Source organism: Giraffa tippelskirchi, chromosome 4 (assembly GCF_054371585.1).
Source record: "Giraffa tippelskirchi isolate mGirTip1 chromosome 4, T2T-mGirTip1v1.2.pri, whole genome shotgun sequence".
NCBI classification, from domain to species: Eukaryota; Metazoa; Chordata; class Mammalia; order Artiodactyla; family Giraffidae; genus Giraffa; species Giraffa tippelskirchi.
The window spans coordinates 38,620,504-38,645,244 of NC_137278.1; the positions used below are offsets into that span (position 1 = coordinate 38,620,504).

The 24,741-nt window shown below is 36.1% G+C and overlaps 1 protein-coding gene across 2 annotated transcripts in view; it reads left to right on the top strand.

The window, feature by feature from the left end:
- The window catches only part of PPP3R1 (protein phosphatase 3 regulatory subunit B, alpha), a 60,921-nt gene extending 41,110 nt beyond the window's left edge, over nt 1-19,811 (top strand). For both annotated transcript variants that reach the window (XM_081595704.1, XM_081595705.1), the window contains exons 3-6: nt 12,374-12,550; nt 13,606-13,665; nt 14,732-14,916; nt 19,612-19,811. In XM_081595704.1, the coding sequence (XP_081451830.1) occupies nt 12,374-12,550; nt 13,606-13,665; nt 14,732-14,916; nt 19,612-19,659 (470 nt within the window). In that variant the 3' untranslated portion in view covers nt 19,660-19,811. The remainder of the gene's footprint in view (nt 1-12,373; nt 12,551-13,605; nt 13,666-14,731; nt 14,917-19,611) is intronic.
- The last annotated feature ends 4,930 nt before the right edge of the window (nt 19,812-24,741 follow it).

A 24,741-nucleotide genomic window follows, 5' to 3' on the forward strand; every position in this document is an offset into this window, starting at 1 on the left:
ATTCTCTTAGGCTTAATAGCTCTTTGCTTTCAGTGTCAAAGTTTGGGTTACCTTCCTTATTCAAGGTCAGCCTCTGCACCTGTGCTTTTGGTCTCATCCCCTCTCACCTCTTGGACCTTATATTTTTAGTTTCTTTCCATTTTTACCTATGTCTGCAGCTTCTTCATTTTTCTTCAGTTTACATAGTCAGCTCCCCTTTGATCCTGATCCTGCATGTATCTCCCAGTTTTTCTCCCTTCTCGGTCATATTTGAGCTTTGCAAGAGCATATACAGTGATCTCCATTTCCTTATTTCTGTTAATTTCTTTGCCTGCTCAAATCTGACTTTCATCTCTGACTTTTATTGAAAGTGTTACTGTTAAGGTCACCTTCATTTTATTGAGACAGTGCCCAGTTGCTAAATCCGATGGAGTAAAAAAAAAAACCTGTAAATCATTTGTGGTATTTGGGGAAATTTGAACACTGATTATTTACTATCAAGGAATTAATTAGTAATAATTACAGTTTTAGTTAGAATAATATTGTGGTGTTTAAAAGAATATTTTAGAGATAGATGGTAAATACTGAACAGTTACATGGACATGGTACTACTACATCTGGGATTTGCTCTAAAATACTTGAAGTGGATTATAAATAAGATTTTTAATGTGTTAATGATTGAAACTGGGTGATGGGTATGTGGGATTCGTTATGAGTCTCTCCATCGTTATATTTGTCTAGAGTTTCCTTTACATGTATTTTTTTAATAAGTGAAAAAAGTGGAAAATAATTGAGTAATACCAAGGAGAAATTATTATTTAAGTATAGTTAAGTATGGCATGCAACACAACCAGCTTTAATAATAATAAGAAGTGGTTAAGCTCATTTTCTGGAGAAGGCAATGGCACCCCACTCCAGTACTCTTGCCTGGAAAATCCCATGGACAGAGAAGCCTGGTAGGCTACAGTCCATGGAGTCGCTGAGAGTCGGACACGACTGAGCGACTTCGCTTTCACTTTTCCCTTTCATGCACTGGAGAAGGAAATGGCAACCCACTCCAGTATTCTTGCCTGGAGAATCCTAGGGACGGCGGAGCCTGGTGGGCTGCTGTCTATGGGGTTGCACAGAGTCGGACACGACTGAAGTGACTTAGCAGTTAGCAAGCTCATTTTCACCACCAAAAGAATTGAGGTGTTGACAATAGAAGTGGAAGTGTGATGCCTGGCATAGAGCAGATGCTGAATAAGTATATGTTGACTGAATAAGCTAGTACGAGCTCAGTGCTGGATTGTATAGACAGCTAGTTGGATAATTTTAAAGGGTGTATCTTTAGAAAAACCCAGTAGTTACCAGTCACTCCATTTGTTTTCATAAATAATGGCATTTAACACATGGCATTTGGCATTTAGCATATACCAGGCACTGTTCTAAGCACATCACATAGATTTACTTTTTAACTTTTGCAGTAGTCTCATGAAAGAGGTGTTGTTACTTTTCCCATTGTATAGATGAAAAAACAGAGACATCAATAACTGACCTAAGATCACGTAGCAGCAGGTAAAGTAACAAAGCTGTGCTTTATATCAAGCAGTCATGTTCCAGAGTTGTATCTTTAATGAATACTGTACAGCCTCTCTTACAGTAACTCTTATCAGATTAATGTTATGTTTGTCTACATGAATGATTTTTTTGTTTTGCTTTGTTTTTTGTTTTTTGAATGTTGAGGGGTTTTTTTTTTGATTCTTTTTTTTTTAATATAAATTTATTTATTTTAGTTGGGGGTTAGCCCCCAACATGAATGATTTTTATGGAAAATGGGACTTGTCTAAGATATATTTAGGTATTCTGATTTTTGTGTGTGTTTGTCTCTTAGTGTCTCTTAATTCAGTATTTGCTTTTTGTTGAATTAAGTTATTCTTGGCCATTGTGACTGTTCTTTCTGTTGGTTAACCTGTCTGGAGAAGGAAATGTATACTCTGTTGCGGTGATTTGCTCAAAGACTGTGGTTGTAACTTGGCATGATAACTTGGAAAAATGGCTGAGTACAAGATACTAGGTTAGATAGTTTAGCAGAGGGCTGGATTGGAGCACAGGTGGAAGTGAGTAGAAAGTCAGATTCAACCAATTTTTTTTACTGTTGATAAAGCCAGTATAACTCTGAATAATTTTGATAAAATTGGTAAACATAGGGCCTGTTTTGTAGATTGAATGTAGATGAAAGACTAAAAAAAAGTTTTATCTAAAGAGATTTCTCAATTTTCTTTTGTTAGAAGGTGACCCAAGAGGAGCTTGGCAGGCTCTGAAGGAACATTTCCCTTTGTATAATGAACTATCTGTAGAAACCTTGAAGATACCTTTAGCCACTAGGACACTGCTCTCATTTTAAGTCACCAGTCTCATATTTTAAGTAGTTTTGTTTCTGGTTTGACTATTTCTGCTCACAGTCAGATTGTCTCAGGGAGGTTTACGTGTTCATATTCTTTACTTAGACTTGGATGTTTCTTTGTTTTGAAAACAAAACTTTTTCACAGAAAAAGTTAATCTAAAGTTAATTTGGTTTCCTCTTTCACTTCTGCATTCCTTTATGTTTCCTTTCTTATATGGACTAGTTAACTCACTATAATTTTTCAGTGTTGTGTATTCTAAAGAGTAATATCTGGTTTACTCCCAAATCATTCATCATCTTGAAAATTTTTGGAGGAAACTTTTAACATCAACAAAAATTGTGTCACTAACTTTGATACATTTGTTACTTTAGATTAAAATCTTCATAAAAGTATCCTATAATTCATGCTTCTTTTTTTTTTAATTCATGCTTCTTAAAGAGTCCACCAGCCAAGATTATCAGTTACTTAGTGATCCTGAACTCTTATTTCACCTAGTCCACTGAGAATTGCTTGCATTCTCTTTTCTTTCAGTAAAGCTTTATTGCTGAGTAATAAAGTATAGTGCACAAACTTGAACACCTAGGCTTGAATTTGCTACCTTGTTTTGTAGTTACAATACCTTAAAAAAAAAAAAGAAAAAATCCCTGGATGGTCTGCTATATTCTAAATATTTCAGATTTTTAGGTGAGTAGTCTTAAGAAAAATGAAGTGCTACCTCTGTTTTCTTTATCTGTACTGTCAGATTTTGGCATCGTGGTAGCACTTACACATTTTTAGTTTTAGCAGTGAAAAGTCCATGACATGTAGTAGTTTGAGTCTACCGCAAATTTGAATTGTTTTGTAGCTGGTATGTAGAAGACAGTTACATCAGCTGGTGAGAAAGCCTATCTAGGCATTTAGCAAAACTATAAATTCTTGTATCTTTCTCATAATATTAGAACAAAAGATATGGAAAAATATGCAAGGAACTTGGGGAACAATACAGAATGTAATAGCATCTGCCTAAAAGACATCTCAAAAGATGTAGTAGATAAAAGCAAAAATAATCAGTGCATTAGTAGGAGCAAATTTTCTTCACCTGAAAAATCTTACCTTCTAATTGGAAAAGCATTCTGATACTTGGGAAGTTTAGATGAAAAGAGGTCTATATTTGGTGTTAACCTCTTTTGTAATTTTAGAAGTCCAAAAGCAAAAAAGAAAACCCTAGGAGCTGCTTGACAGGGAAAAGTTTTTTCTCAAAAGAATGAGAGTCTGCTGACATTGGAATTCTTAGCAGCAGCAGTAGGTATTAGAAAGCAATAGGGCAGTTAATTCACAGTTCTGAGTTCCTAAATCCAGAATTGGATATCAACCAAATGGTTACTCAGGTGAGAGATCAAATTAAAGACATTTCCAGAAGTTTAAGGACTTGGAAAATTTACCTTTCCTGAGTTTGTGAATATGCACCCAGAAGAGTGAAATAGAAGTTAGAGAAAAAAGGAAGAAACAAGATCCAAGAAACTAAATCTCTAAGACACCAGTGAAAATCCCAGCTCTGCCAGGGGGCCTGGAAAGCAGGTGATTCAAGTTAGAGCAAGAAGCCAGAACTGTCTGTGGAAGACATCATCAAGAAGAAAGTAAAAGCCATTACATAAATTGTATGCTGGAATTTCTTAGTATTAAAATAAAAAACAAGTCAATAAGAAAAAAAAGAAAGCAGAGACTGTGGTTGCAGTATGCAGTATTACATTCTTGGTAATAAACCAGATTCAGCTCTGGAGCACCCAGAAATAAATCTTTTGACTAATTGGTCCTGAAAGTAAAAGAAGACTCTTGAATATGCTTGATTTTGTGAAAATACCATATTTTGGGGGGAGTTGGTGGTGGGGAGTGATAACAGTGCTATAAAGAGAAGGTCAACTAGCATATTCAAGCACAACATATCATAGGAATAGATAAAAGGAAAGCTTGGAGAATGTGGTGTAATGGATTAGGGTTGGATTTGATTTACAAAACAATGGAAATCATTGAGAGCCAATCTTTTGAATAAGGTATGTTACTGACCTACACAGTATACTTAGGTTAAAAGAAAAAAAGAATATGACTTTTAAAAAATCAACTATTTTTAATTGGAGGATAATTACCTTACAGTGTTGTGTTGGTTTCTGCCATACATCAACATGAATCAGCCTTAGGTATATGTATGTCCTCTTCCCTTCTGAACCTCTTACTTACAAGCCAAGTTATTAATAACTTAGAAAACTTGAAGATGTGTTATCTGACCATATAAATGTATGCTTTTTCATTAACTTAGTGCATATTTTGATTTGAACCACAGTGTAAATAAACCAAAAGGAGAAAAAACAATAGCAATACAAACACCTTCAGCAGGAAAACCAGTTGGAGAACATCTTAGAAATATGTTTTTTTGTTTTTATCTAACTGCACTGTGGAAATACTGTCATTATTCCCTTTTCTCCACACTTGGCCCAAGGGTACAGGTTGAGTTGAGGAACAGCAATATTTAGTATCTCTTAGCCCAGTGTTCCATGTTAACTCTTCTGGTGAAACTAACAAGGAAAACAAATTATAAAGTACTTCAAGAAATCCCTTCATCCCACTTTTACCATCAAGCTTTTCAGATTAAGCAGTTTTACTTAACTCTCTGGGTCTTTTTTTCTCATCTGGAGTTTTTCATTTCCAAGGCTTCTTCCAGCTTTTTGTACTACATGGCTTTTCTATGACAGATTTTCTTCTCAAACTCGGAGCTCTGAAAATTCTAAGAATGCTTTTTTAGGATTAAGTGTGTAGCTTCTTTTGTGACATCTTTGGACAGTATTCATTTGCCTTGTGAATTTTGATGTGTTGGATCATTTTTGACTGTGTCTTTTATGTAAAGTAGAAGTTAGTGTTAACGTAACGTTCACATTTTGAAGGAACATTCTAGAGGAAAGAAAGGAAACAGTTTCCCGTATTAGTAATGAAAAAGCTGAAGTCACTTACAGTCCCTATACATGTTAAAAGAATAACAAGGCAGTTTTGTAAACAGTCTTATTCCAGTAAGTTCTACACCTTAGATGAAACAGACAAATTCCTTGAAAAACGAATACAAGCAGACCTCTTTTTATTGTATTTCACTTTATCAGGCTTGCAATATTGCATACTTTTTCATTATTATTGTTATATTTGTTATGGTGATTGTCATCAGTGATCTTTGATGTTTCTGTTATGACTTGCCAAAGGCTCAGATGATAGCACTTTTTAGCAATAAAGTATCTGTAGATTTTTTTTTACATAATGTTGCATACTTAGTAGAATACAGAATAGTGTAAACATTGATAACTTTTATGTATGCATTGGAAAACCAAAAAATCATGTGACTTACTCTTTTTGCAATAGTCTAGAACCAAATCTGTGATATCTTCAAGGTATACCTGTTCCTAAAACTGACACAAAAGGGAATAGAAAATCTTAATAGCATTATATCTATTAATGAAATTGAATTTTTTCTCACAAGGAAATCTCCAGGGCCCAGATGGCTTTACTGGTAAATTCTAGCAAACATTTAATGGGAAAAAAAAAATCAGTCATAATCTAGAGTCCTTCAGAAAATAGAAGCTAGCATTACACCAATAGCAATACCAAAGATACTATAGAAAACTATAGACCTGTATTCACCATGAACATAAATGCAAAAATCCTTAAATATTTTTAAGTCACATAAATAATATGTAAAAAGGACAGTAAAGCAAGACCAAGTGGAGTTTATCCCAGGAGTATGATTTTAACTAAAAAAAAAAACAATGTGATTCACTATGTTGAAATAATAAAAGAGGAAAAAAATCTCAATAGGTGTAGCAGACTATTTGTTTGAAGAGTTCAGTACCTGTTAATGATAAATACTTTTTGTAAATTAAGAACAGAAAGGAATTTTCTCAACCTGATAAAGGGCACCTACAAAAAAACCCTACAGCTAACATCATACTTATCTAATGATAAAAGACTGAATGCTTTCTATGTAAGATTGGGGGAAAAAAGCAGTTTTTCACTCTAATTGTAGCCAAACTTGTACTAGAAGTTCTAGCCAGTACATTAAGTCCAGAAGAAGAAATAAAATATGAAAGTGAAAGTTACTCAGTCATGTCCGACTCTTTGCAACCCCATGGGCTATACAGTCCATAGAATTCTCCAGGCCAGAAGACTGGAGTGGGTAGCCTTTCCCTTCTCCAGAGGATCTTCCCAACCCAGGGATCAAGCCTTGGTCTCATGCATTGCAGGCGGATTCTTTACCAGCAGAGCCACGAGGGAAGCCTGAAATAAAATGTATTCAGATTGAAAAGGCAGGAGTAAAATCGCTTTTATTCTTAGATGACATGGTTGTTTTTGTAGTAAATCCTGTTACCAGAAATAAGAAGTGAATTTAGCAAGATTGTAGGCTACAAGGACAGTATACAAAAACCGGTGGAATTTCTATTATGACAGCAGTGAGCAATTGAAAAAAAAAATGAAATTAACAAGAATACTATATAGTAGAATAAAAACATAGGGATATTCAAGTGTAAATTTAACCAACTAGATGTTAAGATCTGTACATTGAACTATGAAACATCACTGAGAGGAAACTTAAAAAGACCTAAATAAATGGAGGGAGGTACCATATTCCTAGATTGGAAGACTGATACTCTTAAGGTATTGGTTCGACTCGGATTGATCTATAGAGTTAAGACAATCTCAGTCAAATTTTCAGCAGGGTTTTAATAAAAACTACCAAATAATTATTAATTCTATATAGAAAATCACAGGTCTTAGAAGAGCCAGCACAGTTTTGGAAAAGGACAAGAAAGTGTGAGGACAGTGTCCCCTGATTTAGAGACTTACTATAAAACATAAAACTATGGTGTTGACACAAGATAGATAAACAAATCAGTGGAACCAGAGTAGAGGGTATAAACCCTTGTATGTTTTTATTTGGTTGATTTTTTTAAAACATTTTTTAATTGGATATTTTACATGTAACATATTGTGAATTTAAGGTACAATTTGTTGATTTGTACAGTTAATTGTTTTTTGACAAAAACATCAAAGGTACCATTGTAAGAGGAGCCTTTTAAACAAATAGCTGGAATGAAAGTTTACCCTTAACTTACCTACAGAAAACATTTGGTCATAAATTTAAACCATAAAAGCTACAACTATGGAACTTCTAGAAGAAAACATCAGCCAAAATCTTCTTACTATAGGCAGAGATTTTTAGTTGATCTGCAAAACGTGAATCATTAAAGAAAAAAATGGGTCTCATCAAAATTGAAAGTTTTTGCTCTTTAAAGCAGTTTATAAGCTCTATAAAGGCAGCTTATAGACTGCCTTTAAAAAGTAAAAGAAGATACTTGAAATACCTCCACCTGGCAAAGGACTTCAACCAATCAGTCTAAAAAGAGAATCACACAACTTTTAAAGACAACCAGACAGCGAAGAATCCGCCTGCAATGCAGGAGACCCTGGATTGGGAAGATCCCCTGGAGGAGGGAATGGCTACCCATCCAGTATTCTTGCCTGGAGAATTCCATGGATGGAGGAGCCTGGCAGACTCATGGGGTTGCAGAGTCAGACATGACTAAGCAACTAACATTTTCCCTTACACATTTAAGGAAATAAAGGATTTGAAGTCACGTAACAAATGAAGATATATGAGTTGCTAATAATCACATGAAAAATATCCTCAAGATCATTAATCCTCAGAGAAATACAGGTTAAAACTACGATCACATACTGCTGCCAGAGAGAGCCCATGGGATTCTCAGGTAGTGCTGATGGGAGTGTAAAATGGCACACCCGCTTTGGAAAACTTCTTAACAGTTTCTGAAAGTCAGACATGTGCTTACCCTATGATCTAGCAATTCCAGGAAAACATTTGTTTACACAAAGATTAAGCATATTCTTAGAAGCTTTATTCCTAATAGTTTCAGATAGGAAATAATAGGAATGTCTATTAAAGATGAATGCTTAAACTGATTGGGAAGTATTCATACAATGGAATATATATACTACTATGCCATAAAAAGGAAGAAACTACTGACATATGAACCAACCTGATTAATGTCAGAAACTTGATGAGAAAAAGAAGAGTACATACGTATGATTCCATTTACATGAAATTCTAGACAGAATTTAGTTACAGAAAGCAAATCAGTGGTTGCCTAGAGTTGTGGTGGGGAGTAAGTGGGGTGTGTTTGTGATTGACGGAAAGGGACCCAAGGAAACATTAGGAATGACAGACATGTGCTTTTTGTCTTGATTGCAGCACTACTTCCATAGGTGTATACATTTGTCAAAACCTGTAGAACTATATGATCATGTGTTTTTGGAATATCATTTATTTCCCAAAGTTGGTTTAAAATTTCTTTTTAGCATTTTATTTACAACTTGATAATCCTTTTTGTTGGTGCTAATGTCTTGTTTTTGTATATTTGATAATTAATATTTTAAAGTGGGCTTCGCTCATAGCTCAGTCAGTAAAGAATCTGCCTGCAATGCAGGAGACCCAGGTTTGATTCCTGGGTCGGGAAGATCCCCCGGAGAACAACCTAGTCCAGTACTCTTTCCTGGAGAATTCTACGGACAGAGGAGCCTGGCAGGCTACAGTCCATGGGGTCACAAGAGTTGGACACGAATTAGCAACTAAACCACCACCACCATTTTAAAATGTGTAATAATTTAACCTAGAAACACCAAAAGCACATATTTCATCTTGCTTTAGAAAATTGTGATATACCCCCTAAAATCTAGATATTTAAAAGTGGTTGAAAGTTTTTCACTTGTAAGAAAAAGACACAGTACAAATGTCCATGTTTCATAATATACCTTTTTGATTCTCTTTCAATATTAATAGGGAGTTTTCTTTGTTTTGTTTCATTGTCAAACTGTTCTGTGCAGAACGTAAATATTAGACTGTTAGTCTATAGAGAAGGTCATTATAAAATTAGGTGTGTATTTTGGAGCTGCTTCAGTTCAGTTCAGTCGCTCAGTTGTGTCCAACTCTTTGTGACCCTGTGGACTGCAGCACACCAGGCTTCCTTGTCCATCAGCAACTCCCAGAGCTTGCTCAAACTCATACCCATTGAGTCGGTGATGTCATCCAACCATCTCATCCTCTGTTGTCCCCTTCTCCTCCCGCCTTCAATCTTTCTCAGCATCAGGGTCTTTTCAAATGAGTCAGTTCATCGCATCAGGTGGCCAAAATAGTGGAGTTTCAGCTTCATCATCAGTCCTTCCAATGAATTTTCAGGACTGATTTCCTTTAGGATGGACTGGTTGGATCTCCTTGCAGTCCAAGGGACTCTCAAGAGTCTTCTCCAACACCACAGTTCAAAAGCATCAATTCTTTGGTGCTCAGCTTTCTTTGTAGTCCATCGAGCTGCTTATGAAGGTTTTTATCTGTGATGGTCTCTTCTGCGCCCCCTGGTGGTTTTGATTTCTTATTTGGGATAACATTGGAAATACAGTCATTACTTTTGTAGATTGAATTTTACAATCTACTTTAAACTTTTAAAACTTTAAAACTAGTCTTTACCTTGAAAACCTACCCACTAGCTTCTGTTGACAATAGTATAAGGCTTTACTTAAAAAAAAAAGGCTTTTTTTTTTTTGACAGTAACAATCTAGTTAATAATGAGGGAAAAAATTATTAGGCAATACCACAGAAATAAAATTTTACAAACAAGACCTACCTAAGATGATGCTAAATTTAGATCAGAGTTTGAGGAGAAAATAGGATATTTGAATAGTCTCAAACTAATCCTCCCAGTATTTTTTGATGCAAAGGGAAAGATAGTAGATTTATAGTGGAGAAATCTGACAGAAACCCCTTTGGCCACCCTTGACAATGATGAAGTGAGAAGGGCACATTATTTCTACAGTATTCTTGCCCCAAATGCATTCTAATCATAAAAAAAAAAAAAATCAGCAATTTATGCTGAAGGATATTCTACAAAATACTGGATCAAAAGTTTCAAAGTCATGAAAGACAAGATAAAAATTGAGTTGACACAAATTGGAGGAGACTTATGGAAAAATTACCAAGAAGTTACAAAAATAACAGAAGTCTCAGTTATCACACACCCAGCTTCTGATGTTAACATTTCACAGGCTTGAAATGCAATTATTGTTATCAAAATCGAGAAATTAATCATTGTTACAACATTGTAAGCTCTGTATTTTAGTGGAAAAAAATGGTGACTTTGAGAAGTTTTTTCTTTTCTAAGATTCTGTTCAGGATACCACATCACATTAGTTGTTTCTTTGAAAATACTATTATTGCTCGGAGGATTTGATAGACTTGCTTTATTTTGTTTTTAAATCATTAACAAACCAATAGGTAATAAATTATTTATAAAGTGGCTGTTAGAATTTTTTGAAGGAATAGTTTTTTTGTTCCTGATTATTAATATACAAATTTTGGGAATTGGCTAAAATTTGAGGAAAGTTTGTTTTTCTACCATTCTGCTTATTTCTTTTCCTTTACATTCTGAAAAACCTCAAAACCACCTAACAGTGGAGTAGCAGCTTAGTGTGTGTGTGTCTGTGTGTATAGTAATAACAGTGCTTGATGGCCTACATCTCTTTGCTACTGTTGGAAATCTCTTATATTCTTTTTTCTAAATGAGAAAAAATATATATATAATAAATTGTTGGTGTTTCTTTATCTGAGACAATGATGAATAGATAAGCAACCTTCTATGTATTAATATTATATATTCTTTAGTGTTGTTATGTCCAATTAGAAATACTTATTCAAACTTAGAGTAGCATCATGAGATCTCTGAAAGCAACTTCGTAATTATTCTATGTGTTAATACTAATAAGATTCTTGAAATCACTTCTTTAAATAAGTAACCATCTAGATTGCACATTTATTCCTGAGTATATTCAAGGGTGCATTGATCTGGGTAAGGTCTCAATAATTTAATTTGGTTGTTTTCTGTGTTAACATTCCATAGTAGTAGCTGTATTTTAGAAACTTAGACTAAAAGATCTGTTTTTAATATCTTAATTTTTAGAGGCATACATTTATGTATGATTATAAGATTATCTATTATAATACTTTGTATAGTATAGTTTAAATTGAATATGTAGGAACTTTCAACTACTAGAAAAGATAGTCCCTCCCAGAGGTATCCTTAAAAAAGTGGAAAAATAGCATGAGTCTCAACTTGGCAAAACATGAAAAACAGTATCTCTGAGTCACAAGATGAGTCAAAAGGGTGAGGTTTGTTTGTTTTTCCTTGTTCATCTGTTTTAAAGGGAGTGTGATTCCAAGTAGCTGAATAAAATCTTCAATGAAAGATGGTGCCAAAAGTTGGAATTCTTTATATTTAGAAGTACAGATCTGAAACATTCAGTGGTGTTGCCAGGATGGATTTGATCTGTGCCTAATTTTTAGGAGATTGGTAATAACTGTAAATAAAAAGTAATCTTTAAAAATATTTAACTTTTATTAAATATTTTTCTTAAAATTTAATTAAAAATTTTAAAGTGCTGAGTTTTATTTGTTCATACTTGTGAAGGATGATCTTTAGATGAATATTCAAGAAGCTGGCAGCATTGGAGGGAGACTTTGAATATTGAACTGTATTCAAACCTTGTTCAGATTTTGAACCATGAACTGTTAGAAATAAACTAAATTAAAATTTTAAAAGAGAAATGAAAATCAGAGTGCCTGGTGTACATAGCAGAGATTGATTTAGTCCGCCTGGTATGAACCATCTGACTTTCATGATCAGCTTAGCATTATCAATCCTGTAATATCTTGGTACTCAGCATACAGTTGGTTGTATGTTATGGCGGGTGCAGACAAGCAAAGAGGTAACAAAAAAATTTCATGATATATTTTCTTTGTTATAAGAAGTTAGTCCATAGTATGTTCAACTCTAAATTAAATTGAAAATTAAACTATTGGATAACTGCTGAATTTTTTCTTGTAGTTATCATACAATCATTTGGTAAATCATGCTGCCTCTTTTTGCTTTTAGTTGATGCTGATGAAATTAAAAGGCTAGGAAAGAGATTTAAGAAGCTCGATTTGGACAATTCTGGTTCTTTGAGTGTGGAAGAGTTCATGTCTCTACCTGAATTACAACAGAATCCCTTAGTACAGCGAGTAATAGATATATTCGACACAGATGGGAATGGAGAAGTAGACTTTAAAGGTAAGAATGTAGTTGTAGTTAAACTGCAAGTTAGATAATCTATGAATAGTCTTATATCTCTATGTACAAAAATGTCTGAAAAGTTGACGTTTTCTTGAATGTCCTTAAGTACTGGTTTTCTTATAATAATAGATTGTTAAAACTCAAAAGTCTGTGATAAATGAACCTTAATAAACTAATAAGACCTTGTACTTTTTGGGACATAAATGATCGAAGTGCCCTTTTAGGTAATCTAAAAAATGGGATTTAGTATTGCTTTTGTTGTTAGAAAATTTTAGATAAACTTAAAATATTAGAAGCCACATTTTTTAAAAACTTTTTCTAAAAGAATGAGACTTTAAAAATAAGTCAGCAATAAAAAATAAGCTGAAGTAAGAAGGATAGGAGTATTATCATAGAAGGGATTTAGTTAATCTAGATTTTACAAAGACAGTAGTGCTTTTGCTAATGTCAACCATTTGATTCTACACTTTAAATAAATCTTTCATTTCATCAGAAAATCAACAGTTTTTGTTATTTTCATTTGAAGAATTGAATTGTCCAAGTGAAGGGCTCTAAACTGGTTGTGATTTAGTGTTCAGCAGCAGTGAAGAAAAATGACCATTTGTTATGAAACTTCGAACAGTTTATGTAAATGATTCTGAATTTTGGAACCAGAAACCTCCCAATTTTTTCTGCCAAACAATGTAAATATTTTTTTAAAGCCCTCTTGTATAGTCATATTCTAAGAATATAGAGTTAAATAGCTTAAAGAATATGTTTTTTGAATGTTATGCTCTGTAGCAACTAATAAATAATAATAAATAATAAATCAACTTGTTCAAGTTGATCTGATTTTAGAGAGTTCCAGGTTCAAATTATATACAGAACCTTGTTTGTTGAAGTTTCCAATTTTGCTTTTTCAGTTGTAAACATCACTAGTAATATTTTCTTTTGGAACAGGAAAATATTCTATTGTGAGCATGTAGGGTTTGTGTCCATGTGCATGTGTGTATTGTTCTTCTTTGTAAAAAATTGAAACTTCTGATTTGTAAATGTTTTTTATTCTTATTCAGAGTTCATTGAGGGAGTCTCTCAGTTCAGTGTCAAAGGAGATAAGGAACAGAAGTTGAGGTGTAAGTATTTTTCTTCACTGAGTTCATTCTTCCTCTTAGACTACTACCCCATACTGCATTATAACCTCCTTTTAAAATATTCTAAAAGGTATCTTTTATTCTAGATCCTCAGTAGACATAACAGAAATTTTACGTTCTGGGGAAAATCCTTTTTGGACGTTGCAATTTGTATTTTTTAATGATGTGTCATTGTTGCTTATGTTACAGGTGTACAATACACAGAATTGATTCACAATTTTTAAGGATTATATTCCATTTGTGGTTAAATAATATAAAATGTTGGCATGAAAGTGAGAAGAAATGCTTTAATATGATTAGCCTAACTTCGTTTACACTTGTATTCAGAATTATTTAGCCAGAAGTTTACTATTTTTGTTTATGTAGGCTGTCTCTCTTTCAGGGAACATCTGGTATCTTTTTAAAATATTCAGCTCTTAACTGGCGAGACATACTCAATAACAATTCTCTGAGGCACACGCTATATGCTAACATCCTTTGCAAATGAACTCTTGATATAAATGAGAATAATATTAATAGTAATAACAGTTGCTGTCTTTGATTGTATATTATCTCACTCAGTACTGTAAAGCAGCAGTCCCCAACCTTTTTAACACAAAGACAGTTCTTCCATGGACTCGGGGTAGGGAGTGGTTCTGGGATGATTCAGCTGCATTACATTAATTGTGCACTTTATTTCTATCATTTTTACGTCAGCTCCACCTCAGATCATCAGTCATTAGATCCTGGAGGTTGGGGACCCCTGCTGTAAAGAACCTGGGAGGTTAGAACTATTATTAGCCCCAATTTTATATGTGCAGAAACTGAAGCTTAGGAAAGGGTAAATGACTTAAACTCTAGGCTACGTTAATTGTCCCAGGCAGTCTTAACTCCATGGCCCATATACTTGTAACCACCTTGTTTCACCTAAAAACAACATCTCTATGTAGGAAGGAGCTGTCCTCATAGTAGAATTCTAAATGCTGGACAACTTACTATCTTCTCTCTCTTTGAAAGTGTTCGTGATTACCATGTAATTGCCGTTGACTTTTCCTTACTCTTTTTTTAGTTGCTTTCCGTATCTATGACATGGATAAAGACGGCTATATTTCCAATGGGGAACTCTTCCAGGTGCTAAAGATGATGGTGGGGAACAATCTGAAAGATACACAGTTACAGCAAATCGTAGACAAAACCATAATAAATGCAGATAAGGATGGGGATGGAAGAATATCCTTTGAAGAATTCTGTGCTGTAAGTACAAAAAAGCTAGTTCTTCACTAGTTGTGTTTCATAAAAACATTTTTAATATCACTTAGTAGAGAATTCCTTATAATTATATTTTGCCCTAGAAATTTCTGTGTTTGATTTTGCCTGATAGCCCCAGATTCAAAGTTTTGAAATGTTCTTTGTTTTTAACTGTTACTAATTACTAATTATTCTCAAGAATTAATATATTCTCAGTGATTGTCCGATAAAATGCCACAAGAATGGTACTAGTCACTTTTACTTATTATTGGTAGCCTCCCAAGTTAACAACTAGGTTATTTGAAAATACTTTTGTAGGAAATAAGAGTTCATGAATTTAAGCTAGGAATTCAGAGACTTGGTCACAAGGACGACAGAAATGGAATCCCCATCTGTCATAAACTCAGCAGCGAGGTAGTGTAGAAAGGTGATTTGTTTTCCCCTCTCCTTTTTTTCTAAGCTACTGATGGGTAGTTTTTGTGATCTGGGGCAAGGGCTCCATAGAGACATAGCCTACAGTTGTGAGAAGTCCTGGAGGACTTGCTCTTGGTGGGAACTGGGGCACTGGCTCAGCTTCGTGTTTATTGCTTCTCTTCTGTGGCTGCTGCCCCTAAAACAGAGATAGGAACTTTCTGATGCGTCATAAGCAGTTTTAATGGTAAACTGAAGATGCTGGACAATCCAAAGGAAATGCAAAGAAAATAAAACGTTTTGAAAATTTTCAGTCATTACTGGATGCTTCTATAGAAGGTTTTCCTCCTCTTCATTTTTTACTTAGATGACACCAGGGAAAACAGATTAGTTTGTCATGTGTTACGTAAGGACTTAAGTAGCTACTTTGGCTTTTAAGTAGAAGTTCACATTATACTTCAAGGATCTTTTTTCATCTCAAGGGAATGAGATCTTCGCATTGTGTTTCAAAAAAGTAGGTGGTGCTCTAGTTTAAAGAACAGGCTAGTTCTTCTTGGAAGAGAGTTAGACAGGCTGAACTCTTGAGATTTGGAACCAGTGCCAGGTGGTGCTGTTGCAAGTGTCCTGTTCCTCCGCCATGTCTCCTCCACTGTTGCCAGCACGTGTTGAAGGACTCCCGTGGGCAGGCATCGGATTGTGCGTGACATGAGACCAGCCTGGTAGTGGCATCGTAGATAGCAGCCAGTTTTCAAAAGTAGGAAAAAAAAAAAAAGATTCCAAGACTTGAGGGAACAAAACAAAAATGAGGAATTTGGCTGGAGAGATGTGAAGGGATGTGTATAAGTGAAAGACTACTTGCATTTAGTAAATATAAACTGTAACTTAAAATTACATGTAAATCACTTTACTAGTGGAAGGAAATATATCCCTAGGTATAGAAATTATGCTCTGTACACTGAAGGTGTAAGCTAAGCTTTGAGTTTATTTTTCAGCCTTTGTGATAAATAGCCCATACTTGTATTTTTGGAGGGCATAGTTCAGGAATGAACAAAAATGTTTGTATAGTAAGCCAACTTTTGGGAACATTTATCAGGCTCATAACTTGGGCTTCATTGAGTTCTCTTTATTCTGTTTTCTTAAGCTGTAACAGAGAGAAAAGAGAGTTATCTTAAAAGATCACATACTATGTATCTGTTTTAACATTTTCAGAATACTTTACCATACACAAATCTTATAAATGATCAGTGACAGGATTAACATTGATGGATTGAACGCATGTATTTACTTTTGTTTCCTTTGAAAACTTCACTGAAATTAAATGGGTTAAAAAGAAAAGGTTATAAACCCACAAGGACCAAGTGAATAGCAGAGAGGATAGTAACTTAGTTTGGTAATTTATAAAGTTGAGTGGTTAGACAGGAGTGAAAATTCTAAGCTATCAACTAGGAAAGCGGAGAAGCAGCTTGGTGTATAATGTGGAACCCCTAAAAGGCTCAGAAAGTGGAGACATGACTGAAAGTGGGTGTGAAGGTGGAGCTAACAGGAGAATTGCTTAAAGTCTGTTTAAGAAGCAAGTAGAACACAAGATCTCCTTCATGACTCTGTTCAGTCTCTCCTGCACTGTAGTGGGAGATTGGCAAGAGTGAAATAGGGCTGTGTGTGTGTGTGTATGTGTGTGTATGTGTCTGTGTGTGTGTGTTGGGGAAATTAAGTGAAGAAAAGCATATTTGCATTTTGACACCTGTAGCCACCTTCTCTGACTTGACTCCCTGGCAGCTACACTTGTACCCTCTAGGCAAGAGGTGGGAACAGCCCTGTTTGGGAAAGCTGACCTCTAGAAATGGTGTTTACCCAGTTGTTCAAAGCGCAGCGCACAGTCAACAGCCCTGCCCTGTGCCCGGAGGCCCTGGGGTGGCACTTTCCACAGGAGGAAAGAGCCCAGGATCACCAGACATTCAAGGAAAACCTCTGATACGGATTATAGAGATGAAATCAAACCTGAAAAAGAAGCACGCTGAAGCAGGCTATGCAAGGGCAATAAACACTTTAAAAGTAGAACAGAAATCTGTCGTCATTACCCTCAGGGATATAGTATATTAGATCTTTGAAACAAAAATTGGACAGTGTTTAAAAGAGCTCTAGGAAATGTAAATGTTGGGATTCATTCTAGGAGGTCTAACATCCGAATGTTAGGTCCCAGAAAGACATTGGAGGGAAGGAAATCATCAAAAATGAATCAGAAAATTATCTCAGAATCAAAAGTAATGAGTTTCCTTGACTGAAAGGACTTACTGAGTACCCAGCATAGTATATAAAAATAATCTGGGCCTTGGTACATTGTCATGAAATTTTAAAACAAAGAGATGGTTTACAAGCTTCCAAAGAGCTAAGGTAGAGGGATAGGGGAAGGGCTTCATACAAAGAGTCAAGAATCGTAATGGTGACAGATTTCTCACTTAGCAACTTGGAAAATAGAAGACAAAACAAGAATTCTCAGTAAACTCAAACTGGGTGGTAGAATCAGACATTTTCAGGTATGCAAGTCCTCCTCCCTTTTTTGCAAATTACTAGATGTGCTTCCACTATGAAAAGGTTATAAATCAAAAAAGAAGAAGTCAGTGTGGGATCCAGGAAGCTCAGAGGGTCAGGTGGGAGAGAAAGCAGTCTCTAGGAGGATACATGGATGCCAAGCCTGGATGGGAGTAAGTCCAAAAGCTCTGGAAGTGATTTGAAAATAATAAAATTGATAGCTTGATATAATACATCTGAGTGCCTTTAGAGCAAAGTTTAGTGTTGAATTAATGATAAATGCATAGAACACCCAGTGAAGAAAAAGATCAGTTATTAACTGTAGCAAAACAAATATGCAGGGAAGCAAAAGTAAACATAGTACACAGTTCTCTTCTGCTGTAAGTAGTATTTTATGTAGTCATAAATAAAATACTGAATTTCTGTCTAATAAAAACACACAAACTTGCAGCTCTTTGAAGCATGGGAGAGGTGGGAGGTATGTGGGGTAGGAGATGATGTAGGATAGGAGATGAAAGGGAAGAGGTGTGTGTGTGGAAGTGAAAGCTGTATCTTCTGTGATGGGAAGTTGATGGATAATGCCTAAAACTTTAAATCCAAGAAGAAGCAATGTAGGAATGTTACTTGGAGTGTTGTAGGCAAATACTGAACATAGCTGAAAATTCTAAATGATTGCGCTAAGTAAAAAGAAATTTTGAGGACAGGATATCAAACGGCTGTTTTCATGACCCAGTTATAGAACTAGCTGGCCGTTTAAGCTTTATTTTTCAAATAAAAATTAAAAAGTTCAAAAATAGTAGCAGATGCAACTATGTACAACATGGATGAATCTCACCAACATAATGTTGAGTGAAACGAGACAGACATGGAAGATTTCATTTGTAACGTGTGTAAACACAGATCGAACCAATCCATGGTGTTAAGTCGTAGTGACTAGTTCTGTGTAGGTGGTGGCTTGGGAGGAGGGAGGTAGTGGTGGGAGGGGGGGCCGCATAAGAGCCGTGGTAATGCCCTGGGTGCTGGTTACTTGGGTCATCACTCTGAAAATTCACCAAGCTGTTAACCTTTATGATTTGCTCATTTTATGTAGGTTTTGCTTAATAAAAGTTACCCCCAAATAATGCTACAGGTAATCTCACTTCGACATAGCCATGTCAGTATTCACGAAGGTGTCTGTAACAACTCTACATGTATTTGACTCCATGGAAGAGCAATGTGCAGAAAATTTTATTCATTACTTTTTGATTCATTCTAGAACAGAGTGACAGTGAGGCCCGTATTTGGTTTTTGACAGTTTTTATGGTAACACCTAGTTATCATTTGATATTAAACTACTGAAGTCCATGTCAAAATGTAAAGGAAAGAGTGGGCCAAATGGGCCTATCGGGAGCCTATTTTTTATGTTTTTGAGCTAAAAAAAGTTTTTTACACTTGAAAGTGTTGTTTTAAAAAAAAATGGAAGAAGAAAATTTAAGAGAAACTATACATGGCCTACAAAGCTTAAAATATTTCCTGCCTAGCCCTTTATGGAAAAATTTGCCATCTCTTGTGTTAGAACGCAAGAAAATGCTTGTTATCCTGGGAGAAAGAAGCCATGAAAATTCTAACAAAAGGCAGTGTGAGTTTTAAAAAAGGAATAGCAGCTTCTGGAAATGGCTAAAGTAGTGTGCTTTTTTAAACTGCAGTTTTGGTAGGGTGGTTAGACTGGTACAACGGAGTCCCTCAAACCTGGTCAAGTGTGGTCTGTTCTGTCTGTTGCAGGTTGTAGGCGGCCTAGATATCCACAAAAAGATGGTGGTAGACGTGTGACTCTTGTGTAAGGAGTACCACCCAACACTTTTGCTTTCTTCTCCATCTCTGAAGATCTGCTCAAGACGTCCAGCAATGCTCTCTGTGTATTTAAATGGAAGTATTTTTCTCTGTGAAGCCACATTTTCCAACATGAGCCTCATGAAGCCCAACTAAGTGTTATTGAACTCTTATTCTCTCAATAACTCGGTGTAGCACTTTAAAGCTGAAGGACAGCAGCATGAAAAGAGCATATCAATGTGGCGAAGAAAGGGAAGGGGTTGGCTTTTTAATTTATTTTTCTTCATCTTTTATAACAAGAAAGTATCTATATATACATATGTAAATATTTATATATAGATATATGTAGCTTTCTATATGTGTAGTAGGTTGGCTTTAATTTAATATACTTGATTCAGAAACAAAAATGATGAAGAGTACAAAAGTGCCAAGCAGAACATTCAACATCCTTACTTTTATTTCACACAGTTTTATATATAGATTGAAGATTGTACAGTTTGAGCCGGGTGTTAGGCCAGCTGTTTTCCTTTGCCTGCTCTTTCTCCTTTGAGAGATTGACAAAGCATTTGTTAACATCTTATTATTTACCTTGATTACATTTTTGTAACAAAGGAGTTTGTAACTTAATTTATACCTATGATATATTTCCAGGGACTGGGTCTCATTGCTGAGCAGCTTTGACGACGTCTCTGCTTGAGGAGAAAGTAGAGTCCAGCGCTGCTGCCATGAGCTCGTTCTTGTGTTCATGCAGTCACTGCACAGAGCTTACGCCTCATTCTGTTACTTCATAGCTAGGAGCCATTGCGTTCATTAGGTGTCCCTGAGTCAGTGTCAGTTTGTTGTGATTTTATTCGTAAAGGACAGAAGCTATGTGAGGCAGTCCTGATTTGATCTCAGACATGACTTAATGAAGAGTTCCAGAAATAATCATGTAATAGCTCAGGATATCCGTTTATGTTTCATTACATGGGTGGTAAATTGTCATTAAACTTACCTTTAAACCATAAATTTTCCCTTCTCTGTTTCAGAAGACTTGCAGCTAATCTAAAAACTGGTGATGTTTAATGTGCATGTGTGTATCTATACACCCACATATACTTATATATGACTTACCTGGGAGAAACCTTATTAAGCTGTTTGCCACAGAAGAGCAAAATTATATCCAAATTTATACCTCTTAAATTTCTTTACCACAAGGCATAGAGAGTGCATGATGGTGTTCTTCCTTTGCCCGAAGATGTCTCGGGTAACAATACTTTGTGTGATTTAAAAGTAGTGTACCACGCTCCGCCAATTGATGTTATTATCCCTTCCCTTTTCTGCAAAGGTACTGTTGGCTGGAAGAAAACATTCTGGTTAGCTATGTAGGACTGTAGTCTTTCCCTACAATAGATTTTGTAGAAAATTGGTTTTATACTCTGAGTGAGGAAGGGCAGGTTGAATCAAGGTTGAAAGCATCTTAATTTGGGCACACCCGCCCGCCACCGCTGTTCCTTCAACTGAGTGCTGCACGCCATGGGCTCTGTCTGTGAGAGAAATCCCGGTGCTTGGTGTCCTTGCATGACATGGAGTTTTGCATGTAGATCAATTTAAAATGTACCTCTTGTTTACATAATTTGCATAATTTTAAAACATAATGTTGCCAAACTTTGGAAATGTTAATGTTCAAACTGAAAATCTCCACATGTAACTTTCTTCCTCTGGATCAGTACGTGGCTTATAATCCCAGGCAGTGGTTTGATCTGTTCCAGTGTCAACTGCCATGTGCTCTGCTTCAAGAGGGGAACTTGTCTTTTGTGAATTTTTTGTACATAAGTATTTGTTACAGATATTTTAGCAAATGCTTTCTATTTCTCTTGCTTGTGCATATCTTGGCTGGCGTTACAGAAAAATAGTGCAAACATTATTTCCTTACTGGGGAATGAGGGTTTTTTCTTTTTTTTTTTAGTGTGTGTGGGTGGGTGGGTGGGGGATGGTTTATGTTGAATGTTTAGTTTTTCTTCTGCATGAAACATCATGTTGTGGGATCTTTAGGAAACTTCATACTGTATGAATAAGAAAATAAAATATTTGAAACTTGATTGAGTGTATTTGCAGTGGTCTTTAGGCTTCCCCAGCCATGGTGTGTGAGTGCTTGTGCTCAGTTGCATCTGACTCTCTTGCTACGTCATGGACTCTTTGCCCACTGGGCTCCTCTATCCATGGAATTTTCCAGGCAGGAATACTGGAGTGGGTTGCCATTTCATCCTCCAGGGGGATCTTCCTGACCCAGGGATCAAACCTGCTTCTCTTGTATCTCCCGCATTGGCAAGTGGATTCTTTACCACTAGCACCATTGGATGGTCTTTCTTCATTCTTTTAGATTTTTTAAAAGCTTTGGTAGGTTGATGTTTGATCTTTGACTATAAGCCATAAGTAAGTCTGCTTTGTCACTGGGTGAAAACACAGGTCAGTATGACCTGTTGAACCCAGTCTGTCACCCTTCCTCTACTTCAGCCTCCCACTTCCTCTGTAGGCCTTTACACCCTCTTTCCTGACAAGGAATGCTTCTGAGGGGTTCAGCCATGTCGTGGTTCAACAGGAACTCTCCTGGCCACCATTTAAACACACTGGTAACACCTGATTCTCCTTTTACTCCAGTCTTCTTCCATAACATTTAACCTCCTGTCTGATTCATTTTGTCTTCCTTGGTTATTCAAATAACATGAATGAAAGCTCCCTAAGGGCAGGGATTTCTGTCCCTTGTTCACTGATAGACCTGGTTGTCTAGATTCTGCCTAGCTCTTAGTGTTTACTCAATAAATACTTAATGAAGTAGGAAACACCTTGTTTCTATAGGTTGTGATACTAAGTTTTATTCAGTACTTTTGTACTCTTTGTAAGCATTAGTATTGGGACTTTTATTCATTCAACGAAGGGTTCCTACGCCATGCCTGCACTATAATGAGCACTTGAGAGTCTTGCGACAGGTAAATGATGCACCTGGCCCAGATGAACTATCGGCTCTTGGTGTTTTATACCCAGAACACCTATGTTGTCAGGCATGCACTAGTTATGAGATACTAAACACTGGGTTCAATGACTCTTCATGGGTTAGTTAAGCTTAAATCAATAGGTAACATGTAAGCTCTAGGTCTCCCTTTTTTCCTTAGTTCTGATGGTCTTAAGAGTAGAAAAAATGACTTAAAGTGAAACAGCAGTCCACAGAATGGGAGAAGATACTTGTAAATCACATATCAGCTAAGAGATTGTTAGCTGGACTATGTAAAGAGCTTCACTCAGAAACAAAGAACCTGATTAAAAGATGGGCAAATTACTTGGATACTTCTCCAGAGGAGGTAACATAAATAGCCAGTGCCACAAGAAAAGGTGTTTGGTATCACTAGTCATGGAAATTCAAGTAAAAACAAGATACTACTTCATTAGAATTGCCATTAGCAAAATAAAGGTGTTGGTAAGGATATATGGAGTAGCTGGAATGCTTGTGCATTGCTGGTGTGGATATCAAATGGTGAAGTCATTGTGGAAAATGGTATAATGGTTGGTTCAAAAAAATCAAACAATTAACCGTGTGTGTTAGTCACTCGGTGATGTCTGACCTCGCATCCTCATGGACTGTTGCTTGCCAGGTTCTTCTGACCAGGCAAGAATACTGGAGTGGTTTGCCATTCCCTTCTCCAGGGGATCTTCTCGTCCTAGGGATTGAACCTGGTATGACCCAGCAATACCACTTCTAGATACTTACCCAAGAAGTTCTAGGGACTAGCAGAGATATCTGTGCACCCACATTCATAGCACTATTATTCACAATAGCCAAAATTTGAAAGCAACCAAAACATCAGTGATGGATGGATAAGAAAAATGTGGGATGATATTCAGTTATAAAGGGAAGGAAATTTTGACACAGGCTATGTAACATTGGATGAACTTTGAAGACATGCTAAGATAAAAGAGCCAGTTCCCAAAGAACAGATACTGTATTCTATTTATGCAAGTTCCTGGAGTCATCAAATTCATGAAGACAGAAGGTACAATGGTGGTTATCAAGGGCTGGGAGGAGGTGAGAATAGCGAGTTGGGTGTTGAATGGGTACAGTGTCAGATGGGGAAGATAAATGTTCTGGAAATGAATGGTGGTTGATGGTTGAAGGAGAAGGAGCTTAAATGTCACTGAGCTGTACAAATGGTTAAATGGTGAATCATGTATAATTTGCCACCGTTTAAAAGAGTAGACAAGATAGTAGAAAAAGAAGCTCGGTTTTTCTGGATACTATCCAGGACTTAAGAAAGAAATGGTATTCAAGCTCATCATATGTCTTGAAACAATTCTTAGTCTTCAAAGATTCCCATTTGCTCAAAAATCTCTCATTACATTAGCTCACATTTTAAGCTAAGGTCCATTGCCACTTCAACCTTTCACTAAGCCTGTTGGTTTAGTCACTTAAGGTGTGCCCGAGTCTTGTGATCCCATGAACTGTTTCTCTTTCCATGGGATTTCCCAGGCAAGAATACTAGAGTGGTTGCTATTTCCTTCTCCGAGGGATCTTCCTGACCCAGGGGTCGAACCCGCCTCTCCTGCATTGCAAGCAGATTCTTTCCTGCTGAGCCACCAGGGAAGCCCTCGGTCATCAAAATCTGACAGTTATGTGGATCAAAATAGTGAATCCTTGCTCTCCCAAACCTCAAGATTACTGGTGTCCCTGAATAATACTGGGTTCTTCCACCAAATTAAGTCATTGACATTTGTAGAATACAAGCATTTTGCAAGTTATAGGATGGTTATGTTCATCATCACTGTATACTCAATATTATCTAACGTTAAGCGTGCTGTCCCATGGCTCTGGAATCAGGAAAGTTATGTCTCTTCCCCAGGCTCAGTGAACATAAGCTTTCTTCTGTAAATAGGATGAGAACTGGAGTCCAAATCTTCTGGAACAATAGGAGGAAACACCAAGGTCTCTTCCCTTATCGGCCACTGGGTAAGAAAATAACTCCTAGCCAATGCAGCAGTTAATATGTTAATAAACTGTTACATGATGTTATCAGAAATTGTACTACATACTGAGAATTGAAAGATAAGAGG